General features: G+C 52.5%; 3 protein-coding genes and 1 pseudogene across 3 annotated transcripts; 2 read left to right on the top strand and 2 right to left on the bottom strand.

Moving 5' to 3' along the window:
* Positions 1-371: 371 nt before the first annotated feature.
* SAPIO_CDS2342 (uncharacterized protein) lies at positions 372-4,385 on the bottom strand (the record flags this gene model as incomplete). The annotated part of the gene is made up of 8 exons (XM_016785388.1): positions 372-519; positions 592-1,922; positions 2,043-2,181; positions 2,585-3,266; positions 3,330-3,707; positions 3,768-3,960; positions 4,027-4,050; positions 4,134-4,385. The coding sequence occupies 8 exons, from the start codon at positions 4,383-4,385 to the stop codon at positions 372-374; spliced, it is 3,147 nt and encodes a 1,048-aa protein (XP_016644764.1).
* A 666-nt stretch (positions 4,386-5,051) lies between these two features.
* SAPIO_CDS2343 (uncharacterized protein) lies at positions 5,052-8,339 on the top strand (the record flags this gene model as incomplete). The annotated part of the gene is made up of 11 exons (XM_016785389.1): positions 5,052-5,330; positions 5,463-5,917; positions 5,970-6,080; positions 6,167-6,327; positions 6,379-6,409; positions 6,468-6,652; positions 6,732-7,240; positions 7,526-7,641; positions 7,949-8,099; positions 8,158-8,250; positions 8,316-8,339. The coding sequence occupies 11 exons, from the start codon at positions 5,052-5,054 to the stop codon at positions 8,337-8,339; spliced, it is 2,115 nt and encodes a 704-aa protein (XP_016644765.1).
* Positions 8,340-8,818: 479 nt separating this feature from the next.
* Positions 8,819-10,729, bottom strand: SAPIO_CDS2344 (annotated as a pseudogene; the record flags this gene model as incomplete).
* Positions 10,730-12,041: 1,312 nt separating this feature from the next.
* Positions 12,042-14,047, top strand: SAPIO_CDS2345 (Short-chain-fatty-acid-CoA ligase; the record flags this gene model as incomplete). The annotated part of the gene is made up of 2 exons (XM_016785390.1): positions 12,042-12,194; positions 12,272-14,047. 2 exons carry the CDS (start codon positions 12,042-12,044, stop codon positions 14,045-14,047), a joined length of 1,929 nt encoding a protein of 642 aa, XP_016644766.1.
* Positions 14,048-14,616: the final 569 nt, after the last annotated feature.

Here is a 14,616-nt window from a genome sequence, read left to right on the forward strand (position 1 = left end):
TCCGAAGTTGTGGAGGGGTCAGTGTGTCAGGGTTGATTCCCGTATTCATTAGAAACTCCCTAGCCCGTTGTATTGGATCACCGGCTCCATCGTCGAGGCTCTGGGGTGCTTGCATCGGGCCGGCACTTGCTGGGGGAAGGCCATCCATAATTGTGCTCGGGAATGAAAGCTGGTGAGCCGGCGCGGCCACCCACCCGTCTTGCGAACGAGAAGGTTCCATCCGTAGTTGCAATAGCTCTAGGAGTTGTAATAATTGTAGTTCTTGAGCCTCCACCGTTCCCTGCCCGATTAAGACCGACAGACTCGCTTCAACATGGTTTTGTGCTTTTGTGCCCAATTGTATATCATACATTTCCTGGATTTATGGCCTGTTAGGATCTGGTAAAAGTTGAGATTGGAGTTAAGATGGATACCTCCGAGTGTGATACGCCAAACCAGTAGCGTTCGGCGTCGATGACATCTCTAATGATGCTCGAAATCTGCTCGCCGCCGCCGAAAGCGATGGTGGCGCTCCCAATTCTAAATTACAGTTAGGGTTAGTATCTTGTCTATCTCACGGTGCAACGGGCAATGAAGAAAGCGAACACTTACACGCTGAGAGCATTGCTTGCACGTTGTGCTTTTGTGTATCTGGACTGCCATGCAAAAGAAAGGTCGTGGTCGTGATCTATGCGAGCATAGATAATGTCACCAAGGATGGTGAGGACCGATTGTCGGAGATGCTGGTCGTCGGGGAGGAGGGTAATCCGGCGGCCCGCATTGGCCTTAGGCATTCGAATGCGCTGACGCGCCTTAAACCCGTCGACTGCCTGGTTCATGATCCGCAGCCGCTCCCTGGATGGGAGGTTACGCAGCCCCTGACGCACTCCTGGTGCTAAATCGCTGTTGAGGATGGTCTCAATCACATGGTTCATCAGATATTGATGTGCCTGTGCCGGCGTTTGAGGGGGACTGCGCAGAAGGTGATGAGTGCTTTGTGCCAGCTTGTTGCTGATGTCGGTAATAGCATGGACCGCCTGATGCTCTTGGCCCCGCAAAGGTGGTGTTTCCTTGCCCGCAGATGGGGCGACGATACCGTTCTGTTGTGGCATGTCGCGGTTATTCGTCATCATCCGGGCGCTCACCTGCGACTGCTGGGCCGTCACAGACGGAGGTGGGCTGGTCTGGGGTTGTGGCCACTGCTGCTCTTCAACCGGGGAGTGGGGGCCCATCAGTTGAGAAAGCGTTGGGAGGCGCCCCACTTGGGCTGCCGGCGTGGTGCTCTCCTTCTGTTGTTGTTGCTGTTGCTGTTGCTCTTTGGAGTTCGCATCGGCAGGCTCCTTGTCTGTCTGCGGACCTGCCCTTTTCCGTCGGAGTGACCTGGGAACTTGGCGGTTTCCGCCTTCCCCGTGAAATTGATTCAGGTGATCCCGAAGAGTTTTGGCGGAAACGAAACCAATGTCGTTGTAGGTACAGCCGGCCCAGTAGCATTTTAGCATCTTTTGATGGTAGCGGCGTAGATGCCCGCGGAGCTCATCAGCTGTCCGATATCCGATTCGGGATTTACTGCAACCCTGAATATGACATAAAAATGCGGCACTTCCGTAATTAGATCGGAAGGTATGCAGCTCATCTGCCGTGAGACCCTCGTGTGCATCGGCTTCGACAAGAGATCTGACTGTTTCGTTGTACCGCTGATCGACAGAGTAAAAGAGTGTAGGATCTAGCGGTTGGGCCATTTCAACATCTCTGGAATCTTGATGCGTGCGCAGTTGCTTCCTAAAAGCAAGTATGCGAACAACCAAGACTTGGACTAAAGGCAGCGAGTGAAGCTTCCAAATACGGACATCCGTGCCTTGCGCGGTCTGGTGGTCGACAGAGCTGAAGAAATCCTGCACCTTCGGATGGCATAGTTCTAGGTGAGCTAGAGCTAGGCACGAAGCCTGTTTTATCAATGGGGCGACGGATGGATCATTCAGGTCAGCGTCCGCTATGCATTGAAGGAGATGATCCATCCAGTGCTCTCTAGCATATAAGTGGAGGCCAAAAATTCCCAAGCCTACTCGGACGGTTAATTCATTGGGCGGCATGTTGGTGGCGAAGTCGAGCGCTTGAATCAAGTGCGAGATGCAAGAGTAGGCAATAGTCCGATGAGCCAACAGCTTCGTCGTGAACGGACCGCTGGACGGGTCAAGCAAGAACCTGCATTTGGTATAAAGAGTAAGCGCACATGTTCCACAACTGATTTGGACTCAGCACTCGTGGGGGGATGAAGACTCACTGCGGAACGGTTGAGTGGACGAAACCCACCGCCCCCCCCAGGACTCTCTTCAATCAGAGGCTTGCAGATCTCCAGCGCAGTCTGGTAGGGTAGGCTATGTCGATCTAGGGATTGGCATCCCTCATGAAAGCTTGCCGCGATAAGAAGTTCACACTTCCGAACATGCGTCTTCTCCTTGGAACACAACATCCATTCGAAAGTTCGTCGGACACGATCAAGGTTCGCCGGAGAGCAGCGGCTTCGGATGTTGCTCAGAATTTTGACATACCTATATTACTTGTGAGTTGCTGTAGTATAAAAAGCCATCCTTGTGGACTGACTTACATTTTCTCAAGGTCATTAGGAAGAGAGTCGATGGTTGATCTCAGTTCATGTGGACTAGAGGAGGACTCGAGGAGTGAAAGGACTAGCCTTACCCAGAGAAACATGCCCTCAGCCTTACTTGCGATTCGACTGCGCATGTATGTCATCAATTCCGTCGATAGTTCGCCGCCCATGCCGTCACGAATATCAGCAAGGCCTTTCTCGATGATCATGTCAATGTCTTTCCGGATTGAGTCCCGCTCGTCACCAAGGAAGAGGACCAATCTCTTCGAGAGAGACGGCCTAATAGTAGGCAAGTCCTGACTACAAACTAAGAGCTTGCACGTATCACCGGCCGAGGTCGCAAGGTCGATGAGCTCGGCGATGAGTTTTTTGTGTTCACTTGATGGAAGCTCATCAAGACCGTCAACTATTAACCTGACAAACTCGATGCTTTTCAAAACGGTAGCGAGAGCGGGCTTCAAGACTTCCGCCGACGGCGATCGGCCTTTGCTGAGATATTCATCATAGAAAAATGGGACGAGCTCTGGAACGAGTTTCAGTAACTGCGTGCAGAAGACGCGGCATATATACGCCGAGATGCCATAGGCCGGAGTATTGTAGTCGCAGTAGAAGAAGAGTGCATATTGCTTGGGCGTGGACTGAATAAAGGAAATGACTTTGGAGCTCATGACCGACTTTCCTGTCAAGAGGTCAGTATTAATATGATAAAGCCAGCCTGACCGAGGTTTTGTTCTCTTCTTACCAGAACCAGGTTTCCCGTAGAGCCACATTACAGGATTTCCACGACCTCGCTGCATCCAGGACCTGAATTTGGGGTTCTTCGCAATCCAGTGTGTCGTCCCAGGACAAGACTGGCCCTTGAGCCATTCAAGCTTTAACTCTTGGTCTTCCTCTCCAGCCTCAAGCCAGATTTTCACCGCCTGCAACTGTTCCGATTCCCACCGTTTCTCTCTCGCGAGGGCATCATCCGCTGACTTTCGCCGTGATTCTGCAGCTTGTAATATGTCGATGGCGCTTGCTTCCTGGTCAATAAGCTGACTCGTTGCCTTGATATTGTCAATCAGTGCACTGAGTCGACTCTCGAAGCGAGCCCATGCCGACGTGAAGAATATTTTCCACGCTGTGCGAGGTTAGAAGAGTGAAGGTAGAAGAGAATGTGAACATGAAGGCTTATTCCTACCTGGCTTTCGAATAAGCTTGTACGCGCGCCTGTGAAACTCGATGATGTCTTCATAGAGGAAGCCGAATAGTTGCTGGAAACCGGTAGAGTCTGGGAACGCCTCTCTTAGCATGGATAGACGAGGTAACGCGGCCCCGATTTGCGCGTAGGCCGATAAGATCTTGTCGAGGATTTGTGTGGAATCGATGGCCACCTGACATGCAAGAATTTAGCTGCCATCTCAAAGACGTCCAGAGAGAATATCAACGATATTACCTACAGTCAATATGACTTTGAGCGGAGCCTAGAATAACCGAGTCAGAAATCACCCATGACCTACGTGTAGAACAAGACAAGGCAAGACAAGACGGGGCGTCACTGCCATACCCAGGTATACGCCAAGTAAGGAACTGCATTAGCTAGTATTTCGATTGCCTTCGAGTATCTTTCAATGCCGTCGAGATAGGGTTTCAAGCGATCGAGGTTTCGAAGACACTGTCGGGCCGCAAGCTGCCGCTCCACGAGCCAAATCGCCTGTCGCACATCGTTAATGGATGTCGACTTGATTTCTCTGTCATCCTCGGGCGAGAGTTCTTTAGAGAACCTCTGGCAAGCACGCTCAATAAGGGTCTCTGCCATCGTCGAAGATTAACCCCGTGCCATGATAAGTTGATAACTCGTCGCTGGAAATGGTGAAGGTCATTTTGGTACGGCACGATTCCTCACGCTTTTTTACCCCTCCCATGTCCCTTTTTCATCGAGGCAAGGCTGCAGGGGGTATACCCATATCACACCGGACCTTGAAATGGAAGAAACCCTGCGGCCAGGTGGCGTGGTGGCTGTGTAGGATTGGTAGCATCTGGGCTGCGAAACGTGGCCAGCATTTCGGTATTAATACTTGTGCTAAACAGTGATAGGTCAGAGCTACATGGTACCAATACTTGAGAATGCTTAGCCAGGAGACCACCTGCATCTACGCCTGCATGAGCGGAATCACGGATGCACACACCCGTTATAGCAGGGCGGTTTTTGTGTAATATGCAGTCTGCCAAGACAATGAGCAGGCTGTGGTGTGTGGTGACAGACACACGAGTCACAAGTCACAAACTCCCCTGAAAATACTTCACCTTCAAGATCACCTTCGATTGACCGCTTTTGTATGCCCATCGTGACCGACAAACCTGCCAAGGGTTACTTCAGATACATGCGGATTATCTATTATTGGCGATATTTTTAAAAACCCTTATTTTTCCATGCTCTTTCACTTCCAACGCCACAAGATAACCCTGCCCTATTCACCGTCTCATGGAATGGCCGCAGCGTCCCGCAAAGAGGCCTCGCTTGCAGACGCCTGAGAAGTTTTCCTCGCGAAATCCCATGGTCTTGTGCGAGGATGAATATTTCCAGCCTACTCAAGAACAATCAAGCGTGCCGGCGACGCCCTACAACTGGGGGGGCATCGGCGATTCGACTGGCTCGCATCAGCCAGGCACGACAAGAGAGACGAGCCTGGAGTGGATAGCCAACTCGGTTGAAGTTGAATCGATTCCCGCGGTTGAACCAGAGTTGGTCTGCTTTGGATCTGTAAGTTTCCAACTCCAGGCTAGTTGTTGTATCTGATTTTTAATTAACAGTCAAAAGATTATCTCTTTCGCCCCAAGGGTCATTAGAGGACTCCCAACGCAGACTAGACTCACATTGTCAACCAACTCACAGCTTCTTAGGGAATCGGATCTCGAGTTGTGTGCGGTATTGGGCTCGACTGATACGGAAGTTCTCGAGCTCTTCCGTCGAGAAGGAGTAGAATTCGACCTCTTGTGGGTACCCGACGACCTCCCTAATACTACTAGAAGGGGAACCTCAGCTGGAGTCTTATGGGTAACACTCTACGGAGATATGGAGCTGGCAGCCGACTTGGGCGAAGTGCTTCAAAACCTTGGCATCTATTTACAGGAGCCTATATATGCCCTGAGGGACGTTCTGTACTGGAACCCACATAAATTCCATAACGATGCAAACATCTGGACATCTCACCTGAGGAAGAGCGTGCATATCGAGGGCACTTCCGAACGCATTGATGCAGCATTCTCCACTCTCCTTGCTGAATTTGTATCTGAGGATGCATTGCCAGAGACTGAAGGTTGCCCGCTACTATTGACAAGCCTGAAAGGGTAAGCCTCGATCCCCTTGCTCCAAAATTGCATCAGTCTCATGGATATCTAGACATCAAAAGCGGGGACTCACGTTTATGACCCGCCGTGAAATTGGCTGGGGATTCGCGAGGAACGAGATGGACATCTGGTCGAGGGAGGCTGGACAGATGGGCCAACCCGTGTAAGTGCTTCTTCTTCTTTGCTTTCCTTTTCGTCCACCCCGGTAGTACCCGGACTAAGTGAAGGAAGATATGTCAACAACATCAGCAACACTCGCCAAGAGTATCCCCCGAAACCCTTTAAAGGTGGCATCCTGGCCGACGAGATGGGCCTTGGCAAGACTTTGAGTGCTATATCCCTTATCGCTCAGGACTACCAAGCAGAAACCGCATGTAGGCCCACGACCCTCGCCGTAGTTCCAGCGTCTTGTAAGTCTGACATGAAGCACGAGTATCGAATCAGTTACTAACGATACGTAGTATTGCAAAACTGGGAGAATGAACTTGCGAAGTGGGTCAACTAGCTATTCGGAACTGTTGCAATGATTAACCCTCCTCTTCGAAAATAGACATCTCCCACGCAAACATTTCTCGTGGAGACGCCATTATGCAAACCGCCGCCTCGCCAACGCCGAAGATGTAGCTGGGCATGACATCATCCTCACGACTTATTCAACTCTGGCAAGCGAGTGGAGGAATATGCCAGACAGCTTCTTGTTTACACACCAATGGCATCGTATCATACTTGATGAGGGTTCGTTCGACCTCCCGAGCCAGCCCAAGGCTCGGGCAAGATCTACGTGTGTCTAACAACTATGCTAACAACCTTCAAGCGCACTGCATCAAAAATCCATCCGCAGCCACAACGAAGGCTGCGTATGCTCTCCATGGCGACCGGAGATGGGCTGTTACCGGCACTCCCATCCAAAACAGACTCCCAGAGCTGTGCAGCCTCTTTCGGTTTCTAAGGGTCAATCCATACCATGATCGAGAAAGTTTTGATGAAGATGTTACGAATCTCTGGACGTCCGGTCGCGAAGAAGAAGCAGTTTCACGACTGAAGAATATTCTCAAATTCATCATGTTGAGACGATCGAACAAGACTCTCGACCTCCCCGATCGGGAAGATACCCAAGTCCTCCTTAGATTCGGCCCAGACGAACAACGAGAGTACGACTGCGCCAGAGAGACGGCGATCCGAGCCTTAGACGACATGGCCGATTCGGCAAGCTCCAGGAAGGCCTATATCAATGCTCTGTCGAAGATCAATGAGCTCAGGATGATGTGCAACCACGGACTTGTCGCTCGGCTGAATTCACAGAGATCATTTTCAGAGTTAGCGGTCTCTACAAGTGGTGCCTGGAGTCCTGCCTCCTCTGAAAAGACTCTAGATGATCTTCCAATCTTCAATATGGCACTGCCCTGTGCTAATTGTCAATCATTCATAGACCCGAGCCAGGAGATTTTAAGCTCGCCCTCTGATTTTCTTAATCCTGACTGCCGCCCATTCGTTATCTTGACGAAGTGTTTTCTGGTATGGTGCGCCGCTTGTGTCGACCCGTTCATTACCGAGTATTGCAGTTGCCTCCCGAGGTGCCCTTACAAGAAGGTTGTATTTAACTCACAGCCTCCAACTCCCATGCCACTGCAAGCAACCACTCCCATCACTCCAATCACGCAGCATAGCACAAAGGTTCAAGCTGTTGTCAACGACCTAAGCGCGCAAGGGCAGACCGTCAAGAGGTGAGTCTACATCCTTTGTATTCGGAGCCGCCAAAGAGACTGATAGACCCAAGCATCGTGTTCTCGTTTTGGAAGTCAACGCTCGACCTCGTAAATTCTGCTCTAACAGAAGCCGGAATCCGATGCGTCCAGATCGATGGCAGAGTGCCAAGAGATCGACGACCCTGCATTCTTGATCAGTTCTCCACGGACCCAGCTATTCCGGTCCTTCTTCTCTCGCTCTCTTGCGGTGCTGTGGGGTATGAAGTCCGCTTATTGTCCCGAAAGACTGTTGCGAAAAGGTGTTCTTGCTAACGGAAATGAGTAGGCTTACACTAACCGCGGCATCGCGTGTTTATCTCATGGAGCCGCAATGGAACCCTGCAATTGAAGAGCAGGCTCTGGCGAGGGTGTATAGGCTAGGACAGACCAGGAATGTTACAACTGTGCGATACGTCATCGACGAGTCCATCGAAAAGGTAATCGTCAGTCCCGATGTCGTGTTACAGTACACGTTCTGACAGAATACTTTTCTAGTACATCCTTGAGATACAAAAGAACAAGAAAGAGCTTACTAGCCTTGTCTTTAAGCCCCGGGAGACTTCGGACGTTAATAAGAACCGTTTGAGGGTAAGGTATCCATTGAGCGAGCAGTGACGATAGGGCCTTGCTAATACTTACTGACTTTATTCTAGGAATTGGGAAATTTGTTAAGATAGTGCTATTCTGGGCAAGAAGTGGCGCTTTGAGAGCCGTACAAGCTATCGGCGTCTTCTCTAAAGTGGTACACTCCTATGAGTTCGGTAAAGAAGCGAAGAAGAACCATCTCGAGGAAAAGCCGGCTTTTGTTGAGAAAGTGGAGTACTCTTCTTGGAGGAGGGATTAACTTTGGAATAGGTCGCCGGCTCTTCCTCTGTTAACAACCTTTGCATCTCCTGCAAAAACTCGTCTCCTCGGAGACCCTAACGAAGGGAAGTAAACAAGCTGTAGAATATTAGTGGTTATTTTTGAATACAACTCACACACGACGTCGTGCAGCGCTCCTTGACCCTGAGATGAGATGGTTTGGAGCCAACCACGGTCAAAAAAAATTGTTCTCTCTTTCTTCTCGACATAATATTAACCCTTTTATTATTCAAGGTATCATATAGTACATTCTAACCTATTTCCTCGAATCTTCTTGCTGGGTATGGCTGGCTTAAAGACCAATCAAATCAGCCATGAGGAGCTTTCCCGCCCCTGTAAGCGGTCGCCGCCGCCATACCACTTCCTCCATCCCCTGGGGAATATCCGCCTCCTCCTCAACCAGCAGCCACTCCCCCGTAACGTCATCTTTCTCGAGGTAACGAAACACGACACGATCACCGCCTTCTTCAAAAACGTACTCGCGACGCCACAGGCGCTGCCACTGCTCAGTCTCCGTCCCCTCGGTCGCATTCCGCCGTTCGATGTCCCGGTTCCTCAAGGCCACGGCGTAATGGGCACGGGCGTTCCAGACCCCGTCCTGGGCCGGGTAGTCCTTCAGCATGTATATGGCTTGCTCCCGCGCTAAAGGGTCGCGGCAGAAGAGTGTTATCAGTAGGAGGTGAAATGACAACCCGCATTGCAGAGAGAGCTGATGTGCCGGGTTCTTGACCTCTTGCTTGACGGCTCGGAGAGCAATCTCCGCTAGCGACAAGTATTCCCGGAAGCGAGGGGCAAGGGAGCGTAATCCGTCAATGTCAAAATAGAGCGAGGGATTTTCGAACATTTGCGTGGATACGAACTGGAGGCGGAGGTGGATGGCTCGCAAGTACGTTGGAGATTCCGGGCCGGCCATTATCGCGCGGTTAAAGAGTGGTAGAAACGCCGCGTCTAGGTTTCGCATGATCTCGTCCAGCTCTACGCATACTTTTTTGATGCGCTGGTCGTTGAAAAAATGAACGTAAAAGGTACTGATGATGTCGTCGTTCTCGGACATCAGCACACCCGAGTCTTGTATGACCTCTATCATGACGGGGCCGAGGGCTGTGTGTTTGCTCCGAGCGGCCATCCAATAGCTTTCAAACTCCTCGAAAGTGGTAAAGGAACTTGGAATATCATCGACGGTCGCAGAAGAGAGCTGGACCTGGCTCAGAAGAACCATGAAGGACTCGATCGTCTGGTTCTTGCTCTTCAGGGCCTTGAGAAAATTGGGGAGAGGCGGGCCATTCCCGATCTTGCCCGGCAGGACGGTGCGGGCTTGCGTAGCCAGGTGGACAAAGATGTCTGCCACGGCATCGAGGAGAGGCTTCGGGTTCGGACCCAGGGCGGCCATCTCTTGATGCAAGTCGCCATCCAACAGTAATGCAAGGAAAAGAGCCAAGCCATGGTTTATGTGCGCCAACGCAGCTTTCTTGCTGCCCCTCAGAGTCTCGAAACACACGAGCAAGACCGACAGGAAAACAGCATTCGAAACGGAAGATTCCCCGCCATGAAGCTTGAGGGCGTGACAATAGTGCACCACGGCCTGCAGGTAATCCGCGTGGCCCTCCCTAGGAGTGAATAGATCCGGCGCAGACGTTGCGGCGCGAAGCGAGATCCGCTTGGACTGGCGATGCCACATGCTCAGCGCACCGATGCCCATCGCAACGTGGCGAAGAGTCTGGTTTCCGCGAGCCAGTTGAGGCAGCATCTCTCTCCACCAATCGCCGCGGGAGGGTCCAGCGACCCATGGGTTCTGCACGAGGTTCACAAACTCTTCGAAGTAGAACATGGATGTTGCGCTGGGGAAATCGACCGAATCTGGGTTCAATTCCAGGTTCAATTCCAGTTTGGGACTAGACTGGGACCGCGTGGCGGCGACAACGGCTCCGGGAGGAACACCAACGCGGGTCCGCTGCTTCGAATCCCAGCAGACTTGGACCGGACCGGACCCGGTTGCCTTTTGCCGGATGACATACCCCTCGCATTGGCGTCGGCCTCTCAGGCAGTTGTTACAGTGGGGCTTTGCCTCGTCACATTTGATGTGACGCTTCTTGCAGGTCGTGCATCCGGTCCGGACTTTCTGCAGGCTGATCCGGGTCTGTTTCGGTTTGCCAGACGGGGGCGTCTGGGACAGCTCGGGCTCGAAGACAATGTGGGCCACCATGGGGTTGGATTTACCTTCCAGGCCTGGATATCATGTAGGGAATTTACCAAGTGTCATTGCGATGGTTCGCAGGGAGCAGCAACAGTGTCGCAGTATCTGAATCTCAGAAATCCGCCTCTGAGTTCGCCAACAAAGGGTTGATATGCGGGCACTGAGCACAGTCGCGACTTCTCAAGTTCTGCCTAAAATCACGTGATGATATCTGATCCAAATTTCAAGGCACGTGCGGCACCTCGGGGTAAGGAGCTGACATAATCCGAACTTCGAAAGAAGAAGATTGGGGAACATGGAACAATGAACAATTTGAGGATGATTGAATTGGGGAAATTGTGTCGTCTTGGGAGTGGAGGTGTACAAGGTACAACTGTACCGAGGCTTCGTCGGTACGACTCTACAAATTAGATTTCCCCGCATAATTCATCTTCCAATAACCTTGGTCTGGGGGAGACTTTGGGAACCCCCAATAAACTGGGCTTTTTGGGGTCAATCTGTGGAGGGCCTGGAGAGGACAGTTTGTACCCGGGGAAGTAGCCAATCATGGATCACGACTCGTTCCGCGGGTACTGGAAGACGGGATTGAGTGTCGGCACGGCTCACAGCCCAGACAGAGCACCAGACAGACACCATTTTATGTCTGGAAACAGCGTAGTGCAGTAGCCTTCGGACTTCGGTAGTGCCACTATTCCTAACCTCCAAGCGGACTGGACAAGTGGATATGTGGCTATGGGCCCATCACCGCCCCCAATCAACCCCATCCATCCTCCACGACCCTGTTGATCAACACCACCCTAAAGTTCCAGACCCTGAATCTTGCATACCGTACCAGACCATCCTTGAGGCTCTGAGCTACGACATCGCAACAAGAGTGCCAATAAGGGCCAATAGCGCAACGACGCTAATGTCAACCCCACAATCCATCTCCGCATCCCAATCCCCCCTTCTCCGCACCACCACCGGTTACGGTTAAGCACGGTGAACCGCGGTGGTAAGACTCAAGCCAATGAGACACGACTCAGGAGTCCACACGTGATATATTCTGTGTCCTGTTCGTGAGCTTGGTCGGGCGAGCTTCGGCATCTTGTTTACTCCTCTTCTATAGCTTTAACTCCAAAAGGAAGCTTGGAGCTGTTTGGAATCGCATTTGAACTTGCTCTGTCCTCCCCCTCCTTCTCTTTCTCCTTCTCTGCTCCCCTTTCTCTCCAAGGAGATTCACCTTCTCTCTTCTTTCAATTAATGTCGAAATAATAATATCCCATAGGTACAGCAGCGCCTTTCCTCCAGCAATTTGCCCGGCTCTCGGGTGCGGTCGGTCATGATGATAGGCCTCGGTAGTGCCAGGCGGCTTTACAATCCCCGCAGCTCTCGACTTCTCTCGAGCTGCCTCACCAGGGTACCCAGAGAACAAATTCCATCAGTAGCTTCCTGCAAAGTACGGAAAATCTCACTCGGTCACGGTCCACAAGATGTAAGTTGCATTTTCCAATATTTTTATATGAACTCTTTCGTAATTTACGCGATGTCGAGCTGACCAGACCCAAACAGCCGCAACTCCTGCCCCACACGATCCCAGAGCACTTCGCCTCAATCGTGTCCCAATATGGCGACAGGCCCGCCGTGATAGCCCGCACAGCCACAACCTCGCGGGACATCGGCGCCGCGGTGCCCCCTGCCCGCGAGACGGCTCTGACCTACGAGGACCTTGACCTCCTGTCCAACCGCCTCGCCTCCAGCCTGCGATCCCTCGGCGTGAAGAAGGGCGACCGCGTGGCCGTGAGCCTCGGCAACTGCGCCGAGTTCGCCGCCCTCACCTACGCCGTCTTCAAGCTCGGCGCCATCCTCGTGCCCCTCAACCCGGGGTTCAACGTGAAGCAGGTGTCTGCGGCCCTGTGCCATCTGGGTGTCGAGCTGCTCATCATCGGCGCCGTGACCGACCTCGCCTATAAGCCGTGTCGTGGTAGGAGCAATGAGCAGCTTCTACGGACGCTCGTGCCGGATCTCGAGGCGAGCCAGGCGGCGTCGCCTTTGGTACCCACGCTTAAGAGGATAGTCACCTTGGACAATCTTGCAGCGCACCCCACCACCGCGTTTCCTCTGGACAAGTACCGCGCTCTTACGCCGTTCTCGCTCTTGCTCGAGGGGTCGACAAGTGCCGTGGTGCCAGATGCGCCCCTATCTCCCTCAGATACCATTAATATCCAGTTCACTTCCGGCACAACCTCGACTCCCAAGGCTGCCATGCTCACACACACGTCCATCCTAAACAACGGCGCTCTCATCGCCTCGCGCATGGACCTCGACCCTTCTGATCGAATGGTCGTTCCTCCCCCCTTGTTCCACTGCTTCGGCTCTGTTCTGGGCTACATGGCGACGGCTACCACCGGCGCCGCCATCCTCTTCCCTTCTCCGGCTTTCGACCCAGAAGCTACTCTCCGCATGGTTGCCGCCCACGACGCGACCGGTCTCTACGGAGTGGCCACCATGTTCCTCTCCGTGCTAGAAGCTCTCGACGACGGCATCGTTCCTCACGAGACCATGCCCAAGGGTCTACGCAAGGGCATCGCAGCCGGAAGCTCGGTACCCGAGTCCCTCATGCGCAGGTTATACGAGAAGCTCGGCCTGCAGGATCTCGTCATCTGCTACGGCATGACCGAGACCAGCCCCGTCAGCTGCATGACCACGCCCCACGACCCCTTCGAGAAGCGGACCTCTTCAGTCGGCAAGGTCATGCCGCACACCGTCGCCAAGATCGTCGACCCCGACGACCGCTCGCGCATCGTCCCCATCGGCGAGAAGGGCGAATTCGCCACGGCGGGCTACCTCGTCATGAAGGGCTACTGGGGCGACGAGAAGCAGACGAACGAGGTCATGATCACCGAGGAGGACGGCCGCACGTGGATGTACTCCGGCGACGAGGCCTGCATGGACGAGAATGGCTACGTGGAGATTACTGGAAGAATCAAGGACTTGATCATCCGCGGCGGAGAGAACATTCACCCGCTCGAGGTCGAGAACTGCCTCTTCCAGCACCCGCTCGTCGGGGAGGTCTCCGTCGTCGGCGTGCCCGATGAAAAGTACGGCGAGAGCGTCGGTGCTTTCATCATCCCCGTCCACGGCGTCAAAGCCAGTGACAGTCCCTCCGACGATCCCAAGGTCTTGACGGCTGACTCGGTGAGGGCCTGGGTGCGAGAGCACCTGTCCAATCACTTGGTACCTACGCACATCTTTTGGGTTGACGACTACCCCAAGACGGCTAGCGGAAAGATTCAGAAGTTTAAGTTGCGCGATATGGCGAAGGAGTTTCTCTCGGGTGGGAAATAGCGTTCATGAATGTTTCTATTGGGGGTTGGTTGTGCTTTTCACTGTACATAGTTCTTTTCCAAGAATGCAAGTAATATTGAATAGTGATTATGTTTTCAAGGAAGGTTCATCCCACAAACTTTGGAGCAAGGTGAAAAGCATCATTTTTTGAAGGAAAGTGCACCTCAGTATGGTGGTTCTATCCCTATCTATAGTGATTCATAATGTGCTCCTCGAAGGGTGAAACACTATAGTGACCATCGATAGCTGTTAGAAGAAGAGCTTGCAGATTCCCCAGAGGTGTGTCTGCCCTCATATGCGGCTTCCTTCTCGGGCCAACTGAGAACCTCTCAAGTTCATCTCAACATCCACGTGGTTCTTAAAATAACAGTCGAACGAACAAGGTTAACTCAACCTCGCCCTGACATCACCACCACCCTCACCATCCTCGCCAGTTTCACTAATTCCTGTCATCAGTTCTCATCTTTGTCCACCATCCAGCTTACTGGACTTATTAAACCTGCGCTCCCTGTTGCGCGAACAATTGGCTGTTTGCAGGCTGTAACCACTGCGCCAGAGGGACTACGTGC

Source organism: Scedosporium apiospermum (assembly GCF_000732125.1).
Source record: "Scedosporium apiospermum strain IHEM 14462 chromosome Unknown SEQ_SAPIO_0086, whole genome shotgun sequence".
Taxonomy (NCBI): Eukaryota; Fungi; Ascomycota; class Sordariomycetes; order Microascales; family Microascaceae; genus Scedosporium; species Scedosporium apiospermum.